The 17,465-nt window shown below is 40.1% G+C and overlaps 1 protein-coding gene across 2 annotated transcripts in view; it reads right to left on the bottom strand.

Annotated features, from left to right (window-relative positions):
• Positions 1–17,465, bottom strand: part of DTNA (dystrobrevin alpha) — a 189,103-nt gene that overhangs the window by 57,136 nt on the left and 114,502 nt on the right. For both annotated transcript variants that reach the window (XM_061994451.1, XM_061994450.1), the window contains exons 4-6: positions 12,931–13,144; positions 5,780–5,865; positions 3,170–3,324 (exon numbers count right to left, since the gene is read on the bottom strand). In XM_061994451.1, the coding sequence (XP_061850435.1) occupies positions 3,170–3,324; positions 5,780–5,865; positions 12,931–13,144 (455 nt within the window). The remainder of the gene's footprint in view (positions 1–3,169; positions 3,325–5,779; positions 5,866–12,930; positions 13,145–17,465) is intronic.

Raw genomic sequence — 17,465 nt, 5'->3', positions numbered from 1 at the left:
GTCTTGAAGATCTCCAAGGAAGGAGATTCCACACCCTCCCTGGGCAGCCTGTGCCAGGGCTCCCTCATCCTCACAGTAAAATAGTTTTTTCTTCTGTTTAAATGGAACTTTTTGTGTTCCAGCTTCATCCTGTTACCCCTTGTCCTGTTGCTAGCTACTATAGAAAAAAGAGATGTCCCAACCTCCTGACACCCACCCTTTAGATATTTGTAAATGCTAATAAGATCTCTCCTCAGTCTCCTCTTCTCTAGACTAAACAGCCTCAGTTTCTGTAGCCCTTCCTCATATGAAAGATGTTCCAGTGCCCTGATCATCTTGGTGGCCCTGCGCTGGACTCTCTCCAGAAGTTCTCTGTCCCTCTTGAGCTGAGGAGCCCAGAACTCCTTTACTGGACTTAGTCTAGCTAAGAAAATGAAAGAAACTAATGATAAGGGAGTATAGTTTCAATACAAAGGTAGGGTAAGGACAGAACATCACAGGCAATTGTGTTACTGTAATTTTAGAAACTATGCTTATCTGTTGAGTGATGGCAACCAGTTATGGGATGTTGTGTTTGCATACACTCAGGGACTGCAACTAAATTCTCCACACCTGTAATCACTTTAAAATCTATGTCCCTTTGCCTTTCAAAGAGGACTTGCTTTAGCAGCAGTGGTGGACCATAAATACAAGGAAGAATTTCTTCACTATGAGGGTGACAGAACACTGGAAGGGGCTGTCCAGATGAGTCGTTGAGTCTACTTCTCTGGTGACATTCAAAACTCACCTGGATGAGTTCCTGTGTGACCTACTCTAGGCGGTCAAGCAATAGCAGGGGAGTTGGACTAGATGATCTTTCAAGGTCCCTTCCAACCCTTAAGATTCTGTGATTCTGCTCTTATGTAGTATAGTGGCTACACAAGTGCATACTAAAGTACACAGCTATTGGGTGGTCAAGGACAGAAAGTCTTAAAGAAACGAGCCATTGAGACTTCCTTTAAAATAAAATTCAGATACAAAAATATTGATCTCTTGAGAATGTGCACAGATACAATTTATTGACATACATTTTTAAGTAGCATCAGCATATCCAATGGGATTACTAAAGCTTCATATCTGATTTCATAAGCTACTGCTTTAACTTGCTAAATAAGTGTGGTTACCCCATGAGGAACTGAAACGGCAGCTATGCAGTGACACGTATCATCTCCGTGTGTTGTGGAATGCTTTTAAGAGCTGAGACTTCCAGATGGAGTGTCAGTGCTGTATTTACATACAACTGCCACCAGATGTAAGGAAAATCATTATTTCTCTTTTTGAGTGATCAATGGAAAACATCTCACTCTGTAGCAGTCTTAGAGTTGATGCCTCAGCTCACAGCATCAGCTCACAGAAAAGGATCTTTCCTTTGGAGAACTGCTGTGGATATTTATCATGCTTTGCTGACCAATACCACCAGGAAATATCTGTGCTGTCCACAGTGAAACAGAGAAGAGGAGGAGAAAAGGCAGAATGAAGTATGAAAATAAGAGCCCTCCAGAGCCCCCTACTGCAGAGCTGAGTAGACTCAAGTCTTCCCTTTGCTCTTGAAGGTAGATAAAACACAACTGGTTTGAACAAGGAAAACAGATGGAGAGACAGAATAAGGTCTTCCACAATACGATAAGTTTTTGAATGCAGCTATAATTTCAAACCTGATAAAAGCAACTTAGCTTTATGGCCAAACTCCTCTGGTAGTCATTGATTCTACGGATTAGAAGGAATGGTGTCCCTTAAAAGGACACCAGCAGAACAACTTCTATACATTTTAAAAGGCCTATTTTCCTCCTGAAGGATTTTTTTTCAGATGCTGGGAAAGTTGAAATTGAAAGATGTTTTCTAAATATAAACTACATGCAGATGGAGTCTCGGTTTGTGGAATAACACTTAACCAAGTGCTAAGAAAATGAAGTTAACGTCTATCTTTTTAGTTCAGGATAAAAAAGAACAGAAAAATGCTTTTACAGTAACAACACTTCAAAATAGAGATATGGTATACCATAACATTAACCCTGTCTATGGGGGAAATTGGTGGTGATAAAACTTCTGTTTGAGCCACAGATTTGTATTCTGAAGCTTTAAGTCACTTTCTCTGGCATTTGTATTCCATAAATTTGCTGATGAGGAAACACTGTTGTGTCTGTTTTGAATAGCTGTTCAATCTAACAGTGGTTCACAGACAGAAGAAAATACATGGTTTGATCAAGCAAACCAGTACAATGGGGAATAATAAAACATTTCTGCAATAGGAGAAATCCTTTCAGATGCAAACGGAATGAGACCTGACACCATGAGCAGAAAATTGTTCCCAGAATTTTTTCTTTCCCTCAAATTATGGAATCTATGTATCAGGGGGTTGAAAGGCTTCTGTTATGCAGAAGTGACCCATATCAAGAAAAATTGAAAGAGTGCCAGACTTATTCCAAGGTATCAACTTTTGATACATTACGGTGTGACTAAGGCTATAAATATCATTTATCATAGCGTCATTGGGGTGTCATCAGGATATGTTGAGTCTCATTACAAAACTCTAGTTGATCCCTAGTGAGGACATAATAAGAATTAGACAAAGTGAATTTAAGTGAAATATTAGACTACATTTACAGACTACTTGGCTGCCTACAGATGCAAACCAGAAGCTTTGTACATCTGCTGTGTACCTACATCAGTCAGAGACCTAATTCTCATTAACTGCAAGTGGAGACTGTGAACTAAACAATCTCATGCCTGTTTAAGAGACTTTGCTTCTTAAGGTACCTTAGTACATCTGGTCTACTCATTTGGATGCAATGTCAATGAAAGTGCCATTTTTGATGGCTGCTTCGATAGAAAATGAAGCCTGAATAACATTTTTTCAAGAAAAGAGACTGCTTATTTCAACTTTAATAATAACAATATGGCCAAAATGTAAAGCTTGAATACCTTGTTGCCATGCAAGAGCACTTTTACTGGTTTAATACAGCTTTTTGACTAAACTTCTCTTTCCTCTGTGGTTATACAGACTAGCTTCCTACTGAAGGCACCTAATCTAATTGTCACAAATGAGCAAAGTGGACCTCCCCGCTAGCCAGCCATGTATCTTCTGGGCACATATGTGTAGAAAGCCTTGTTCAGACTTCCTCTGTGTCTAGGATGCTCAATCTTCATTTACCTGTTGCGAGAAACAGGATTTTGCTGATTGCTCAGTATAACCAAATGAAGGCCCTTCAAAGACAGCTGTAGGTAGCTTGAGAACCTCCCGCAGAAACATGTCATATCTGCCATAAACCATCACTCCACTGGAGTCGGAAATCATTGAGAAAATGTCTGAGAGGAGAAAAGACAAGAAAAGGACACAACAACTTCAGTGAGAGCTGCAGATTTGCTCTGAATTCAGTATCATCTGAGTTAAACCAGAAGTGCTAAAAAACATGTTCTGTTTATGGAAATCTCCATTACTACTGCATCTTTAATTATATCCCCTCTCAACAGAAAACAACATGATTTACATATTAAAAAGAAACTGATTTAGAATTCCTTAAATTCTTTTTGTTTTTCATTGTGTATGGTCATTTTTAAAGTGAAGTCTGATGCATGACATGAGGCAATGATTTAATCAGATAAGAAGGATCTAATTAGACAAGATATGCAACATCAGCTTTTTGACTACTGCCAGCTGTCATGGGTTTGTGTGGAGCTGTTTTTGACTTTGCAACATGGGGAGGGAGTTGCAGTACTGGTCCCTGTAAGCAGTTCTTGAAACATCCCCCATCTTTGAGGTTGGGCAAATCACTATTTAAGAAGGGTGGAGGAGTGGTACAGGATACAGGTGTGACCATGTGGACCCTGCAATCAGGAATGGAAGGAAGGAAGGAAGGAAGGAAGGAAGGAAGGAAGGAAGGAAGGAAGGAAGGAAGGAAGGAAGGAAGGAAGGAAGATCCCTCTGCATCTCATGGTGAGAAAGCAGAGTGTCCTCTTGCAACCCATGGAGGGTAATGGTAGGACTGAGAGCTGTTCTTGTGATTGTGCTGGGACAGACAGGAGACTGTGTGAAGAGACAGCCATGGCACAGCCGTGCTGGAGAGCCTATGGGCCCCAGAGACGCACACGGGAGGTGCAGAGGAGCTGCAGCCCTCAGGATGAACATGTCAGAACCCTGTGCTGGAGCAGGGAGGACCAGTGAGGAGTCCATCTGCCTTGAGGAGACACAAACAGCAGGAGCTATCAGGGAAAGCCTGACTGAAACTCCTATTCCCGGCCACCCCCGAGTCGTTCATGGGGGGAGGAGGTAAATATACAGGGATTGGGGCTCTGCGCCTGGGAAGAGGGAGGGGTGGGGAGAAGGTGGTCTGAAAGGGCTGTCTTCTGTTTGTTATGTTTTGGGGTTTTATGTTTTTGGTTGGTGGTGGGTTAATTTCTGTTTTCTTCCCCAAGTTGAGTAGTCTTCCTAGTTTTGCCCAGGACCATAAGTGGCTATTGAGCCCTCCCCGTCCTTAGGGAGTTCCAAATGCCCTTGGTACTTAAGGCTGATTGTGGTCCCTTGTTGCTAGATGGGCTTAAATCATGACACAGCTTATCATGTCAAATCTAAATCTTGATAATGAGCTTATTGAGTCAGTTATTGTTGTATGGGATACATAAAGCACCAAAGGCCTTTCAAATGCATTACTTTTCACTCTTCTCCATTTCTTTTTCTTTTTTGTACACGTATAAAAATATCGTGGTTGGTTTGATTACTGCAGACATGCATGTTTCTCAGCCTTTACTTTTCCTCTTGTTTAAAATAATCCTTGTCTTAGCAGGGGATAGTAGACTAAAGAACATTTACCATTTTTCAGGCTATCATGACAGCTGCTTTATTTCCAGGGACCTGGAAGCGAAATTCTGACAACAGAACCCTGGGACTGCTGACCAGAAAAATCGGCATCATACTCTATCCTTCCAATGGATGGACCCTGCTCCTGTTCTTAAAGCAGCCCAGGGAACACAGTGCAATTTATAACAGTGTTCAGTTCATAATTTATGTTCAGTCTGTATCTGAGTTTCCACAGAGAAATAATATATACAGAAATGGCACCAAATCAAGGAAGACTAAATTAGCACCTGGGATTTCTACTTCTCTGCTCAACAACAATTTGTAAATTTGGGTTTCTTTGGCTATGGTAGAAGGCTAAGAGGAAACTGAAGGTTGACATTAATCCTTTGGTCAAAAAGTCTGGAAGACAGTGTTCTGGACCTGAGCTATAGACATCATAGCACTAAATAGAAAGTCTTTTATTGCAGTTACAAGTACTCTTTGCCTCGGCTACTGGCGAACTGAGAATAAACCTCATGAAATGAGAATCTTTTCTCCAAAATAGATGGAATTAGTATGTGCCTTATGGGAAGAAGCATAAACATTGTATAAATATATTGTACTCTGAATGTGAAATGAGAGCTGTTATTAAAAAACGTCTGAAGAAATTGCTAAATGGTGCTTCATGTTCTTGAATACTTGAGGCACTTACCTGTACTCTGAATTCAATCATCCAAAAGATAAAAACATTAAATCCACCAATCAGAACCTCAATATATGCAATTTGGCTTGAAAAAATATAAAGTCCAGTGTGAAGTTCAGTCAAATGTTTACTAGGATTCATTTGGAGAGATATATATATTGCAAATCTCCAAATCAGCCATGAAATGATAACTTATCCTAATTCCCTCTTTTCCTACCTGCAGTGTTATTTCTCCAAGTAAAACAATGATTAACAGGTAAAAAGTGTCACCCCAAAAAACTTACATCTTAATTTGTCCATGATCTTTCCTCCACAAAGAGTTGCCAAGGCCATTTTGACAGCAAAAACGGAAATTTTACCATGTCCTTCCCTGTTCAAAAGTAGAAAGTAGATTAATTTTATGTCCATTTTATATTATGGATCTCTTTCCACTTAAAATGTATATCAATGACATGACATACTATAATACACACTACATATGGATTGACATACAAACAAATAAGAACTCTAAAATCAAAGTTTGCTTTGTGAGAACACACATCAGTACATTGTTCTGTAACAATCTCAGAACAGATTTATCATGTATCTGAAGTTCAGTATTAAATTGCTTATCTCATACTGCAGTAATGTGATGATTACTACTGTTATTTGTGCTGCAGTAGCACTGGAAGGCAGTTGTCACACTTGTGGTCTCCCTATTGTAAGTTCACTGTGTATCTTCTCTCCCTAGAAGATTGCAAATAAGTGCAAAAATCAACATTGGAAACAAAAGTGAAATAGCAGGAAGGGCTCACAAGATTGCACGAGCTATATATTTTGCCTGTTAATAAGTTCTGATGATTGCCTTTTAAATGATACACCTGATCCCTGTGAAGTTTTATGAAGGACTTTGCTGAAAAACAGGGAATATACCTGCATCCAGAATGAGCAAAGGACATTTGCTGTGATAGACAGAAGAGCCTAGTCCCCGGTTTGTTCAAGTTGAGTCTATGCCTGGCTCTCTACTTTCAACTTAAAATATGTAATGCTATTAAACCTCAAACACACACAGGACTACACCTTGGGGAAAAAAGACATTTTTATAAAAAAAAAATTTTTTTGTAATCCAGTCACTTTCAGGTAAAACCAAAAGTGTGGGGATTTTTTTTACTCCCTGGAAAGATCGCGCCATATACTGCACACTCAGGATGCTGTGTTCACTTTTAGCACATTGTCAACTCCTCTTTCAACCATCTTGAAGAATCCAATGATTTAACTTTACTGCTCCCCTTGCTATCCTCAAACACTCTTTGCAGTCATGATGGTCCCCAATGATTACTTGCCACTACAGAAACCTTGGTATATTAGAGCTGCATAAGCAATACATGACTTTACACACAGTCTCGTAGAAGACCTGTTCTCACAGTTTAGGCAGTGTTGACAAGAATGGCAAAACAAAAGTGCTGTGATGTTCAGTCCCTGTCCGAAGATGAGAATGAACATGCTCCCGCAGGTTCATCTGCTTTTCAACGTTCATGTTTTTGGCATCCAAAGGGCGAAATGTGTTTTTTTCTTGGAATTCTCAGAGCTTACACTATAAGGCTGTCAGTCCACAGTTGCGCTGAAGGAACTTTTGTCTTTCATCCAAACTCCTTAGCATTACTTAATAGGTTTTCATACGTCTCTTTCACAACACCAGTGAGAACACATCATCATGCTTTAAAAAAGAGACAATCAGCCAATATTTGTCAGCTTAGCAAAATAGCACCTATGTCTCCTTCTAAATTCCACTGATAAGGCTAATGATGGGACCAGATAACATAATTTTGTGTCATGTTTTGGAAGTGAGCTTTCTGTGGCCTTCACCACTCTATCAGGGAACATTATCTTATTAAGAGACTTCCCATTAAAATATATATGTCTTACACAAGATAGTCTAACTGTACTGGCAATAGCAACATATATAAATTTAGCTCTCCATCAATATTTCTTAAACTACTCTGTTGATTGTCACTCATAATTCTAACGAAGAGAATTGTATCTGATCAGAACTAAAAGATAAACTGGTTCTGGAAAGACACAGAGCCTGTGACTGACTGTCTCTGCCAATGCCAAACCAGACTAATACAGTAACATACACAGATATAGTAGAAAGAAATGGCATACTCGTTATCAGTACATTAAAGCACACCACACGCTTCACTGCTACATTCATTAAGTCACTCAGACTTTAGAAAATGAGTCAGTTCCTTACACTTGGAAAAAATATCTTTCAAGTTTGCTGAATTTGATTTAATTCTACATCAGTGTAACCCATTATTCTAAACATTAATTCTAAATATTCTTTACATCCATTTAAAATTCTCCATTTTGTCAGAAAATCAACTAGAGATACAGCAAAGAGACAAATTAATTGTTTCAATATTTAAGAACTAACTCTTTACAGCTTTATTTAATGCTGCCTTTCATTCAATATTCCCTTTTTCATTATGTGTGTTCTCTTTGACTACCTTCACAAGATGAAAATCAGTACAGAGATTTCCAGTCTTCTGTATTTTCATCCTTTATTGACCTGATTCTAATTTGTGTAAACCAGGAGGACCTTGCATTGCTATGGCTGAGAATAGGGCAATTTTGTATTATTTTTGTGCATGCTATCCTTTAGACCTTTGGGGATTTTTCTCTGCAGTGCTTCATCATGAGCTCTTCACTTGCCTTTAAAAGAGTTGTTAGACTTCAGAAAAAGAAATGCTAAGTGGAAGCAATGGTGTTATTAAAAAGCAATGGAAGAAATAGAGGAAAAAATAAACCCCATGTGGAAATGCTTCAGATTTCGATTCTTTTTCCCAGTAGATTTAACTAAATTTACTAATAGGATTATATTCTTGAATGGCAGACACATATCAGCTTGCCTTCAGCTTTCTACCCCAGAGCCATTGGCTTTTCCCATACACAAATGGTTATGGAACAGAGGAACGGAAAGATAAAAGATTTCATTTCTCTCTTCAATCTCTCGGTTTGAATTGATTAGTTTTGACACTGCACTTTTTATCAGTCATTTGCATTCATAAAAGCATCACTAGAGCCAGTATAAATTCAATTTGCCCCCTAAATATATATATATATATATATATATGTGTATGTGTGCATACATATACATATGTGCATATATAAATATATATGACTGATGAACAGACAGGATAATGGGGCCTAAGACCCGCCAATATAATTTGGATCCAGAAGTGCCCTAAGCTGTGTCTAAACACTACAGATGCCCTTGACTGGCAGCACTGGGGCCTCATAGTGTGCTGTGGAAAAGCAAATGCTGAAGCAGTGGCTCAACAGAGGCACGGAGATCTCGAATATAGTACTCCCTGAAAGAAGCTTTAGGCTGACTAATGCAGAGATATAAATTTTACTAGCAGAAATAGGAGAGGACAGAAAATATTTTGATTTTTTATGGTACCTCTCTTACTGAGGTTACTTTTTGGATCCCTACAGAAAAGCAATAGAAGAATAAATGATGGCAAAAGCAAACCTTGAAGCTGATGTGCACTTAGCAACAACACAGGATGGAGTACTTAGGAAAGGCAATGATGGCCAGGGCTTCAAGTGATTTCCTGCTGCTTGGTGAAAAAAGGGCAAAAAAATAACACATGCTTTCAGACACCAGAGCAGAGCATAAGGTTTCCTCTTCAAATGTGTGTCTGCAGAGAGAGACAGCCTCTCCCCAGAGCACAGAAGCCCCACAGACTGACTGATGAAATCCACAAACCACATAAGCTCTGCCCAGCTCCTGGGGCCTGAATTTGCCTTTCTGGTCAGCAAGGAGAGCAGTACCAAATGGATGACCCTGGCATTTGTCAGGATCTCTAGTAACGCTCATGCTGAGACAGCCATATGGCAGTGAAAGCTATAAAGGAATAACATCACATCTTTAGAAACAGCAAATATGTCCCATGAAATGGACATCAAGAAAACAGATTTTTTCTCTGCATCTGTTTCTTAGCCCAGAGCTCACAACTCCATTCATAGGACAGGTATGTCAAGGGACAGAGAAAAATCAAGTATTCTCCTGTCAGATAAACTTTGCATCAGGAATAACTGCACTGCAATATTGAGTCTATGCTGAAGATGATCTAGCACAGAATATTTTACAGTCTTTAAAGAGTCTTTTTGGCAACAGCTTGATTGAATGAGGCTGACATTCCACCTATCTGCCTAGGCTTTGACACCAGACTAGGTTCAGAGAGCACTGAACTTGTCATAGTTTTATATAGTACTCACATGCTAGTTAAAGAAGTATGTTATTATTTCACAAGGCCAGTTAAACACCTTAGACCTTGAAGCAGAAGCTATTGTCCAGTTTTAACAGGCAAACCAGGCATGCTGTTGTCCAGACTTTTCAAAAAGTCTGACTGTCTCGTTGTTTGTGGTCTGTCGGGGTACTCAACCACAGGATGCTGACTTTTACACACTAATGGCAAATTTATTGGACCAGCACTTCTGTTCGTGAATTTAGATTTTGTTGACCTGCAGTTTTATAAGACTGCACTTCAGTTTTGTCTTAGCATGGAGAAGTATCACGGGAAATCTTATACACTATAATTTTTCCCCACTTTTTCCTCCCTTCAGGGTTGGGCAGCAGGGAAATTTCATTATCTGTAGGCCTAATGAATCCCCAAGGCTGTGAAAAAAAATCATAAAAAACCTGACATGACAGCTCAGTACAGGTAGTAGGCAATCTGGCCCACATACTGTGGTTCCTCTTAAGTTTTTCTAGCCAAGTTCTGGCTCCAGAGAAGATATCTGTATTGCAGGCCTAGGGAAATGCTACTTGACAGGTTTCCAGCAGGCTACAAACACAGGAAGAAGCTCTGTTTAAAGCTTGGAGTATCTTCAGCCAGCACAGTACATGCGGGACAATATATATTAACTAGAACTAAATAAATGAGACAGTTGTAGACTTATTAGATTTTAAATCACGCATTATCTTGTCCCTTGTGGTCCGTTCATATATGTTAAGCCACAGAATCCATTTCTCCACTCTCTTTCTTTGCATTTCACACGTGACATAAGAAACTGCACCACCTTTTCCAGGCTTGCCCCACAGCAGGGGTAGCCACAGACACCAAAAACATCCCTGATCACTTAGAACAGCCTTCGCATTAATATTGAAAAGCTTTTTGGACTTGGTCTACTGTTTTGGTCTCAGAAAGCCATTCCAGGCTTTTTAGAGTTTTGATCTTTTTTTTTTTTCGTTGCTGTCTGTGTTCACAGAATCAAAGGTGATCAAATTATCATCCATTAAGAAACATGAACCATCATTCTTAAGGAGCCACCTAGAAATTTGGATAGCATTTCTGCAGGTCAACTGTTTCCTTAAAACACAAGGCTAAGACACAGAGGAGTGAACCCAGATCAAAGGATTATTTTAGGGGCAGTTGTTCTGATTTCAGTATGATTCATACGCGCAGTAACCCTCTTTTTTTTCATCAGAGAGGCAACTTAGTTTAACTGTCCAGTTTCTATAAATGAGGAGAAACAGAAAAAACTCACAGTTACATCCCTGTTTCCCCTATATGCAATATATTGATTCCCTCTGAGCATGAGACAGGAGACCTTGTTCCTGCTTCTACTAACCTATATCCCTCAGCAGCGGATCTCCTGCTCTTTGTTTCTCATAAACAGGGAAATCTGACAACCAACACCCGACCCAAAACTTCAATCATCTGAACCACAGTAAAGGGCAGTGCACATTTTGAGAATCAGATGCTTAACTTGTGGTAAGTGTCTAACTTCCATTACAGTTAAAAGAGATCTAGTTGACACATACGTCCATGATGAATTTAGGTACCTCAGATTGCACCTGAACCTCATCCTGGATGTTTGGTGCACGTAAAATGGAGTGATAGGCACCCAGTTTTTATCAGACACCAGAACTGGAAGCCGGTACCTGGGGATCCTTTGGCTGTCTCAGTCCTCCTGGGAAGTGCATCCTGTGCACCCTGGTGATAGGCAGCATGACAGACCGAGCTGTTGCTTGGCATATGGAGAGAGGGTCACAGCCTCCCCACCCCTGGGAGGGCCTGATGGGAGCCCAGAAACATCTCACAACCCGCAGCACATGGGACATTTTCAGGGAAAGCAAAATCTTATCCTTTTAAGCACATTCTCTGTTTCCCTACAGAGGATTAAGTTTCTTTCCTTCATTTTGCTGCAAGTAGCCTTGACCTTTACCCCTTTACAGTGAGCTACAAAAAAAGCACGTTATCACAATTCTTGCTTCTACACTCCTGGGTCTTTCCCTGTGTTTACCAGGGGGGAAGCAGTTTGCTTCTGGCATGCAGCAATGCATGTGTCTAGCCATTTTCATCACCCTTTGGTGTTCCCGTCACAGCCATGACAGTATAAATTAAAATGCCTGTTCCTTCTTTTACTGCCCTTGAGGGGAGAAAAATATTCCTGAAGATTACAGTTTCAAAATGGATTGGCGTCTTTTTTTTTCCTCTTGGAGAGGCCAGAGGGGAGGTTGGGTGCAGCCTCATCATGTGGAACATCTACTTATCCCTGTTGCCATGGCAACTGAGCCACTGGCTGGTCTGGCTCCAAAAGGTGCTCAATGACACCCACCCAGCACTGAAGGCCCTCAACTCAAAACAGGGAGGGGAAGAGCGACAGTATCCTCATTTTAATGTGTCGTGGCCAGCGTTTTCTGCTACTGAATTTTGAAAATATAAGCCATAAAGAGGCAATAGATCAATCTGCATCTGTCAAACAACCGCTGTTCTCCAATAATTCGGCTTTGAGGATAGCTATTATTGCAGTACAGCTCGATGACTATCTATTCAGAAACTGTAATGTATACACAGTATACTCATTAAGGTAAGTGGCTCACTCCATCTCCAACTTGTCCTTTTCATTATATGGGTCCCATGCAACAATAAACAATGTAAATTTCATCACCTCCAGGTCTTTATTCTATTTCTGTCACAGTCTCAAAATCATGCTGCACTGGCATGAGCCAGAAAAAAAAATTGCCTACAGCTGCAAGAACTTGAAGGAAAATGAGCTCTTTCAAAATAATGAGCTATTAACCCATGGCACTGCTGCACAGGCATTGCAGTGGTGTCAGCCACTGGTGTGTCAATAAATAACAAGAAAAATTAGAAGTGGATGTAAATTTGTTTCTGTAGATAATTCTTCTTTGATATAAACTGGAACAAGTCTGAGTAACTGGACGAAAACACAGTTGTGCCGAATTTGGCTCAATGGAAAGAAAAGTAGAGGTCCTTTTTTTAGGCTCTCTCTCTAGTTAGCGCTATTCACACTCTCATTGTTTGGGTCACAATTTAGCTTATTCAATTGCTTTCCAAAGATATTTCCAGAGCAAGTAAAATCCTTCTACCAGTCAGGAGAGGGAGGAAGCAAACGTGTCTAAGAAAGGCAAACTTACGGATCAAAGGCTGCCAGCAAGAAGTTGAGCAGTAAGCTGATGGATTGCTCCACGTTGATCTGGTGGGTTGTCGGCATCCGTTTGTTGAGCTGGTAGAAGATAGTTGAGATCACAGCTTCCAAGCGAGCCACGTTCAGTTCGATGTTGGGATCCAGGTTGTTCAGTGCATTTTCCCGCAAGGCTTCTATCACGTTCCAGATGTCCACCAGGTGCACTAGGGGACAGGGCAGAAAGAGTCAGTGAGGACACACGCTTCTGAAAGTAGCTGAGGAAAAAAAGTCACCTCATCCCACGGGGTGGGGAATAACACAATCAGTCACATAGGGTACGCTTCATGAATAATTAAAGGAATTAATGTATTTTCCATCACTGACAATTGAAATTGGTGCAGGAATGAGCAAATAAACCTCAAATCCGTTAATAAGCAAACAAAATATTGATATTATTAGTTGCGATGCGTACAACTCCAGCTTGAGAAATCATTCCTCATTGTATAAAGTATTCAAGTAAAAATGCATATTTTACGGAGATCACTGGAAGGTAAACACATGCTAATTGTTTTTCTGAACCATGCCTCTATGAATACTCATTCAGAAATTACTCACAGATATTAATTTGCATAGCAGATGGGCTTTTCAGAAGATCCTACGAGTATTAAGTACTTAACACGTACTGACATTTTAAAAATTCTTTTCAGCAATCTGTATGGAAAGCAAAATATTTTACAGAAACAGAACTGTAATTGAGTCAGGGTAGACGAGCTACATTTAACCAAAGAACATGTAATGAAGTGATCCCAAAGTCATATTTTGTGTCTTCTAGATATATTTGCCATGCGATTTGTTAAGTCACTCTCTTTGATAAAAGTCTTGGTCTAAGCCCAGTTTCATGAGGGCTGTTTTTACCTACAAGGACAACTTAAAGGACAATCTCTGTTCACTCTTCATGTTGTACCCAAACAGAAATCCTGTTTGCATAGCACTGTTACTGTGGCACTATGATCAGCTTGCTACAGATGACTGGCGTTTCCAGAAGCGGTGGACCATGCCAGAAATATAAAAAACCCTCATGCTCATCCAAAATTTGGATGTAGTTCCAACCTAAACTCAAAGAATCATCTCTTTTCAAATCTTAAGTATTACCTACTGCCCTACTAAACCATCAATAAGAAACAAAGGTTCAGGGTGCAAATTCTCTTTTTTTTTAGCAGAGAAACTACTGTGTAGTTATTATTTAGTATGATATCTAGAGTCACCTGCATGTCAAAGAAGATGCAGTTTTTTTGTGGCTAGAGAATTCTAATTCTGATCCTTATCATTATATTTTCACTTGCTTGGTTAGAAGGTGCCATCTCAGACTGCAACGTGAAATGACGGTTTGATAGCAGGGAAATGTAAGCTGATACGAGATAAATACATTAAATGAGATACAATGTCACTTTATGTCATTTAGATTTTTTTCCCCCTATGACTGTATTTCTTTCTTCTACCTCAGAAGAGGTTACTGCACACCAACACCCAGGAGGAAGACACACCATACAGGTGAGCAGTAACAGCAGGAACAACTATTTCAGGCACAAGACACTTTTCCACTTGTTGCTGTTCCCTAGCCAATCACTGGGAAACGATGAAACATGTAGTTCCACTGTGAAACCTAAATATTTATTTAGCCTTTGTATTAAAAGGAAACTTCCATAGGTGACCTTGTATACTGGCAGGTTGTCTTGAAAGTGTTGTTCTGAAATAAGCCAGGTGGGTGAAACATACGCCCTCTCTGAACTCTTCCTTTTGTCTTCTAGCTGGAAGAAGCTTCCCTGTTAAAAATCTGGCATAGGTCTCAGAACCCTTTAATGCAGTCATTCCCATTCCCATACAACCAGTTTTCACTGTCAAGTTGCTACAGAGGTAATCTGGGGAAATGGGAGACGAACAACCTCCAGGAAGACAGCCTGTATATGATAACTGGCCCTTTCTGGGCAGCTTCTCCCATGGCTCGGAGGTCAGAGAATGAAAGAAGTCACCAGAACACAGGCTATCATCTGGTCCAGGACAGAAGCATCAACGAACATTTCCCACTCTGGGTCACCACTGTAATGCAGTCAAAGAAGAAATACAGAGCAATATGCCAGAAGATGGAGTAAAAAGCTGGACAATATGCAAGCATTTTGTGGCTTTATTAAGAGCAGAAGGACAGGCAGAAAGCAGAAGTGTGATGTTTCTGTCAAGGTCTAGCTGTTCCAGGCCGTGAGAGCTGTTTCTGTTGATTCAGACCAAGTAGATGAAGGAGAAGGTGTTTACACCAGCAGTTTCACCAGGCTGGCTTCTGGGTACGAGGCTATGTGTGCAAACTGTCCAACCTCAACTGTACCTACACTAACAAGGTAACAATGTGAGAAATTACCACACATAACAAACAGCAAAAAGACCGTAATAAGTGGATGGCTAACCTTGACTTGCAGCTACACTAACAAGATGTCAGCCTTGAGGAACAGCACAAACAGAGGTATTAGCTAAAGAGTACTGCCAACCAAAGCAGACATTACTAGGGCAACTCTATCATAAATACTGAATAAAGATGTAAAATCAGCAATATTGGAGCTAATGGATAAGGAATAAACAGGGTCAGGCTGTTTATCTGGGAGTCCATAAGCATGGTAGAGTAAAAAGCATGGGGGCAGAAAAAGGGAATATAAACAGTAATAAATCATATCAACAGAGCCCTTGGGGGTACCTAGTGGCTCTCCACCTGATCAGAGCAGAGGAATGAACACAGCAATTTGATCATGTGTGTATCCAGTTTACTTCTGCAGTTGCGGGGAACTGCAATGGTTTTCTCAGCACTGATAAAAGGACATCCTGGGAGGATGAACTTCCTACCAGTGAGAGCTGAATTTCAAGCAGCGATTTAACTTTAATTGCTAGTCTACTAGTGGAAAACGCTTGAATAAGAGAGCACAGAGGAAAACAGCTTGTGTAAGGAGTAAGGCTGAAACGGGGCTTGGTGACTTTATTTGTCACATGATCCAGTACTGATACTAGGTGGCTCTCAGATTTTCACTGTTTTTTTTTTATCAGATAGCTGATAAAGACCTTAAACAGAACAGGCCCCAACACAGAGCCCCGGGGAATATCACTAGTGACTGGCCACCAAATGGATTTAATTCCATTCACCACCACTCTTCGTGCTCCAGTGCTGCACAAACAGTGCTTTGAAAGTGCCCCCATTTCATCACTGACTATGGAGAAAACCTAAAGTGGCAAGTTTACATGAGAAATGCAGCCTTAGAGCTGGTAAATTCATGAATCCCACACCTTGCTCTTTAAACATTAAGAAAATAGGTCTTTTCTGTTCTCACTACTACATGGCCTAGAATAAATCAAGTCTTTTCAACCTAACAACCTTACAAACTTTGTGTAAGTTTACATTCCTCTCATTTTCATCCTCTCTGTCACTCATTTGGTATAATGTCTGCTATGTCCATTTATTTATTTATTCATCTCTGAGATTGTCTTAATCTCACCAAAGAAGGCATGTCTCCCTACTTTGTCTGCACAAAAGGTAGTGCAATAAAACCAGAGTCTGATTTCTACGTACTACTATGATGCTAACCAGAAGAATTTGCACTGTAATGAACTAGCTTATAGATGCAAGAGAGTTTCTTCTCTCTTAAAATCTACCCTCAACCAAGTAAAACTCCACAAGTTTGTTTTCAGCTTCACATGCCTGTTGCTGCTTTTGCTGCCTTTACTAGCATTTCTCTCTGAAAAGGCAAAGGTAATTATCCTTCAATATGAGAATGATGCCCTGTCTGAAATGGATCTGTACAGCTACAGAAATCTGTTAGTTGTTTCTTCATTGTCAGCAGATGATCACCAGGCAGTAGGGGTCAAAGATGCTTGTATCTGGCACCTGTGCAGTATAAAGCAGTCCAAAGTCATGCCTATTTTCACAGACCCTTCAGCAAGGATCTGTGTGTTTACTCTGTAAACAGTACAGCTATACAGATGCAGAAGATCTCCCTCATTTGTCTGATGTTTGAAAAAGATGTAGATGAGTTCCCCAAGCAATTGCTAAAATATACATTTCCCTTTAGATTTTCTGTTAAGTGATTTATCAAGTCACAGCTAAGCTAAACATTATTAGATCTTCCATGGCAAACATTGTCTGCTAATTTAACTTTTAAGAGATTAAATAATGTTTAAATAGAGGGTTTCATATTTGAGTACATTCAGTAACAGACAGTTATTAGGGAATGTAAACAAAGTTTAGTACCTAGACAGAAATGGGACGACACAGATGAGCAGTATTACATTAATTGTTACCAACAAACGCGTACTTTGAGGAGACCCTGGCTGAACGGCAGAGAATGAAGATTAATGTGTGAAAATATACTCCAAATAACAAATGTTACTTTCTGCAGTGGACTCCCTCACCTGTTAAAACAACATTTGGAGTGTGCCTATTGCCAGTGCATTGTAAGTGAACTGACAGTTTCTCTTTGCAGGAGGTAACAGTGAATAAAAGATGTCTGTCTC

The sequence above is a fragment of the Colius striatus genome, chromosome 4 (assembly GCF_028858725.1).
Source record: "Colius striatus isolate bColStr4 chromosome 4, bColStr4.1.hap1, whole genome shotgun sequence".
NCBI lineage: Eukaryota > Metazoa > Chordata > Aves > Coliiformes > Coliidae > Colius > Colius striatus.
This window is presented reverse-complemented; position numbering and strand designations above follow the sequence as displayed.